This window comes from Phytophthora infestans, genomic scaffold, assembly GCF_000142945.1.
Source record: "Phytophthora infestans T30-4 supercont1.1 genomic scaffold, whole genome shotgun sequence".
NCBI lineage: Eukaryota > Oomycota > Peronosporomycetes > Peronosporales > Peronosporaceae > Phytophthora > Phytophthora infestans.
In genome coordinates, this window is record NW_003303758.1 from 2,983,411 (window position 1) to 2,988,291 (window position 4,881).

Consider the following 4,881-nt stretch of genomic DNA (forward strand, 5'->3'; position numbering starts at 1 on the left):
CTGCAGAGTGAGCAGAGGCAGTGATGACTGAAATAAAAGATCAGGGATGACGTTTGGGTACTCTCACAGTGACGTGGGGCACGTCAGCTGACCAAGTGTCCTTCTTTTCGACAAGAAAGTCTTCTGCGATTCTAGAGGTCGCAACAGAACCCAAGTGATTGTCCGGTAAAAAGAAGGCCAAAACACGGATGTCGATTGCATTTACGTGTAATGCAGACGCCTTTATAAGCTACGTGATTTAAAAAATACAGCAGAACATACTCTGTCAGACGTAGTGCATTTCCCATAGCTAAGTACCTCAGAACAGGCATTGTGGAAAATATTATCTTAGGCTTGTGAATTGCTTGACGATATTTTATTCGTGTCGGTGGGTATTCCAAGAGTAGGGATTTCTACCGAAGTGTCCATCTGTATACAATCAAACCTCTCTAAGTGGCACCCAATTGGTTCGGCCGAACCCGACTCGTATCATTTTTTTAGGAAAGGGACTGGTTCGAGCTCCCGACTAAAAGAGCCGTTAAAAGAACATTCCCTGAACGATCCAGCCGCTACCCTTTCCTTTTCTCCCAACCTAACCGAACAACGTAGACGTGTATGCCCACGTAAAAACCACACAGCTCCGCCCGCCCCACATGTTCACCCCCCACACTCTCTATCGAAGGAAACCATGCGGTCGGCGATACGGGTGCTGACGTCGGCACGAAAGAGGCTTCCTCCTGGCAGCGTTAGCGATGGTAGTGAAATCGCGTTGGGCACGACATCAAGTTCGACAGAGCCGTTGGACAGATCGATCCGCTCAGGGGGTCTTCTGCATCAGAAATCTCGCCTATCCCTTCCAATTGTCACGAGTTTGACTCATCGAACGCGTATGACACGTCAATCCGTACGTATCAGGAAGAAACATGCCAGGTAAGGTGCATTTGATTCTCATAGCCCTTGTGCTCGATAAGATTCCGACTGTTGCTTAGACTTCGTACCATCAAGAAAGTGGGAGACAGATACGCTGTCATCCAGCGAACTGGATCCGATTCAACGCCTACTCCAGACACATGGACCTGGTACGCCGAGCCCTGTGTGTGTTAACGCGGGCAAGTTCAAGTCTCGTGGAAAGGGAAAGCGAACGCGCCAAGAATCTCGCCCAATTGATTGTCCAGCTCAGGTACATGAATCGCTTGTGTCGCACCCCGAGGTGACAGTTACTGGACTATTTGATCCAGTGCTTATTATTTGTTAGCTGTAGATTTACGTCTGCGCTCGTGAGGTCGACAAAGCGGCTTGTCACTTCGCTGTTTGCCGAAACCTGAGAACAACCATTTGGTGGACACGACTACGTATGAGGACTATCCAGCTAACCGAGTCCAGGGAACCCGAAAATGCAATACTTAGAGTAATACATCGATGTGAGCTGAGAAAATTAATAATTCAATGATTTGCAAAACTTCGTAAGTCACGATTGTAGTTCAGAAACATTATCATCTCGAGCCTGGCTGGAGACATTCGCTTCCGTAGATCAGACAACACCAGCTTAGCGAGAGAGAAGAAGCGCTCACACTCGTTAGACGTTGGCGGGATGTACGCGACGTCGACGTAGTGCGCAATTGCGTTTCTTGAACGCCGCTCTCACAATAGAACGCTCTTCGGCGGCTCTTGAAGACGACCGTTCGAGATCAGGCGACCTAAATTCAGCGCAGGCTAATTTTTCCGCGACGTTCAGCGCGTCCCCACGCTGTAACTTGACTAGACCTTACTCAAAATTGGGGTTGTTCCCGTTGCTGGCAGCCATAAATTAATAATTAAATTAAAAAATTGGGATTAGTTCTTACGCATATTATTTTTTCGGGTTCCCTGACCGAGTCGCGTTTGGGAATACGGCTGCGAACGGCTGGGGCCCTGCAAGAAACATTTCCTTCATTACATTACTGAGAATTCTAACTGCCACTAGATAATTCGAGATATACACACTCTCGTGCGAACTCTCAAAGCGAAATGGACGGTTTGACAACAAGTGTTCAGAGATTGAGGGCATATGACCGACTTCAGTGGAATCGGGCAACGTGAGTAAAAGCTTTGTGGAGCCCAAACACAATAAGATAAGACCTCATTAGTCTGAAATATTCCGTTAAAATACGGATTAAAATTGCTCTCTGTTGTTAAATTATCGCGACTTGCATAACAATGCCGACACATGCGGTACCTATATGGTCGCTTTCCTAAGGTTTTATTAATCGATGCGACACATGGAATAAACTTACCTAAGTACACAGATTTTCTCTTTCATAATTCATGTCATTTTCGGGAAGGGACAGCATATGCAGCACGCGCTGCTCTAAAATGAACGATTTGAAATCCACACGACTGCGGTTAAAGCATTCAAAGCCAACAATCCTGCTACAGGACTGCACAAGGGTGTCATTATAGAGAAAACCTTTACTGAGCTGAGCGTATTAAAGATGTGTTTCCCGAACGTCACGATTCTTCTGTGCCAGTTCCACGTTATCTAGTATTTAGGTGAGGAGATCGCAAGGCCGACGAGTACGGATTTAATCCGTGGCAGAAAGAGCAGCTTCAGGGCCTCTTAAACCTGCTGGTGTATGCAGGAGTGAGAGCGAGATTATGGAAAGATACATGCGGCATGTCATTGCTGTTGGCAGAGGAGAATCAGCTAACGCTCCCCTCAGGCAGCGTATTTTTTTCCGTTTGTGAAAGGCGATGACGAGGAGATGGATGACATGGAAGCATGAACGCATCCGTTAGAAGCATATTTCATGAGAACTTGGGATAAATGTAGAGAGAAATGGTGCTCGTGTAAGCGTCAAAAGGCTGTGACGCTGGGCAATAACACCAATAACCGTCTCGAGGCGTCGTGGAAACAGATTAAAGACATTGGGAACTGGTTTAAGCAGCTGGATGAATGTATAGCATCTCTGATGTATTACCAGTCACTCACCGATTGTGAATCAAGTGCTCAGAATTGGCGTTGTGCATCACGCAAATTATGATAGTGAAATGCAGTACGGATCGAATCTGGTGAGCGAGCACGCATGCTCCGTGATTTTCGAACAGAGCGTGTATGCTGTCGGTCGGGCATCGTACCGTTTCTACGAAACCGTCCCTGGTGTCACCGTCATTAAGAGCACCTCTAACGATGAGGACGCTCTGGACACACCAAACCAAATATATAATGTGATCTTGTATGTTTGGCAATGCTCGTGTATGTTCATGAGTACTCGGCTATTGCCGTACCGGCACGTGTTCAACTTGCGGAAGGAGCTGAAAAAGGAGACACTCACTGAAGCTAAGCTACACCCGAGACGGCTTCTTTCAGCACTTCGACCGTTATTCGCAGCTCCCAATTTACACGTTGGGCGTTCCGCATTCGACGGATCGTGCGGTGTGAGCCATCAGCGTGGGATGCAAGCCGAAATTTTGCGAACCAACTCGTGTCGCAATTAAAATCACTAGTTCTATGAGCCATCTTGGTAAACCAGAATATCCAGAAGCTCTACGTGCTCTGACCTCTGTTGCAGAGCTCTTCAAGAAAAAAAAAACAGTTCCAGGAGATCTATCGCCTAGTAGAAGGGTCCCCGTCCAACGACCCAGAAATGCCACAGCATGAGCTACCTGAAGGTACCGACGATCCCCCGACTGCGACCGACGGGACCCCGAATTTGCAGGTGATACAAACCCAACCCGGGCACACCTGTATCGAACATGAATAGGATTGCGAAATTGCAAGCCCGATCCAATCACATGGGAGGCCAAAGCAAAAAGTACCAGCAAAAAAATCCAAAAAGAAGCGTGTCATTGTTGAAGCCCATCACCATGTGAACATGCATCGCATGTATTGTAATCTATTGGTCCTCTCGAAGTTGCTATTCGAAGATTACACTTTCGATTCATCGGAGAAGATACTTTGGCAGTACCGCTTGTTGGAATTCGAGAAAATAAACAAGCCACTATCGCTAACCGCAAAGACAAACTACCTTCCAGCAAACCGATTCTAAGACAAGAAGAGATCTCACGATTCCTGCCAAAAGTCGTCCTTCGAAAATGCAGCAAAATGGTGACGACACTGCAAGGTAAACACAAGGCTCTCAAAGAAGTAGAAATTGTACTCGAAGCACCAAATGCTGGGACTTTCCCAGCAGAAACACTACGAAGGATGCGAAACTACCATCACACTATAGATACAATTGGTATCATCGACAAGGCCATCGCTTGGGTAGACACTATCTATTTTTGCTTGATATCGACCAGTGGTTCCGTGTCGATAAAGACCAAAGTTTGCTGGATGGCTTAAAGACTACTCGACTACAGTCAACTGAGGTATATGTCAGTTTTATCTACATGTTCTAAATGATGGCACTAAATCCTCGTCATGTTGTGTAAATCGAAATACTAGAAATCGTTGGACGTGGCAATCTCAGTGACGCCACCGTAAGACGCGTCAAAGCAAAACTTTACTAAACAAAACCGCGGTTGGTAGTCATTACTCCGAATGTGTTTGGCTGGATTGTGGGCAGGAAGATTACAATGGACGCTTATGCAGTCGAGGTCACGTTAACGACAATAGCCCGAGAGTGTGTCCGTATCCCCATCAGCTGCAATTCTAACCATTGGTGCTCTTTAGGGGTTGCCATTACGGAGCGTGTCGTGTACATCTACGACTTCATGCAATCGAGCTACCTGAGCAGCGTCCAAGTGGTGGCGCAGAATTAACTATAATGCTTAGTGCGCAGCACGGGAGAAAGCTTTCGCGTACAGACTTACGAATCCGATATGGGTACCCAGCTGGACAAATGCAACCGTGGCTTGTTTGGCTTACTTACGTTTGAGCACTTCATAGGAGCACCATCGGGCGAGCGACTGAGCAAGAAGTTG

The 4,881-nt window shown here is 46.9% G+C and overlaps 1 protein-coding gene across 1 annotated transcript; it reads left to right on the top strand.

Annotated features, from left to right (window-relative positions):
- Positions 1 to 667: 667 nt before the first annotated feature.
- Positions 668 to 1,591, top strand: PITG_00581 (uncharacterized protein; the record flags this gene model as incomplete). The annotated part of the gene is made up of 3 exons (XM_002909122.1): positions 668 to 909; positions 969 to 1,074; positions 1,460 to 1,591. 3 exons carry the CDS (start codon positions 668 to 670, stop codon positions 1,589 to 1,591), a joined length of 480 nt encoding a protein of 159 aa, XP_002909168.1.
- Positions 1,592 to 4,881: the final 3,290 nt, after the last annotated feature.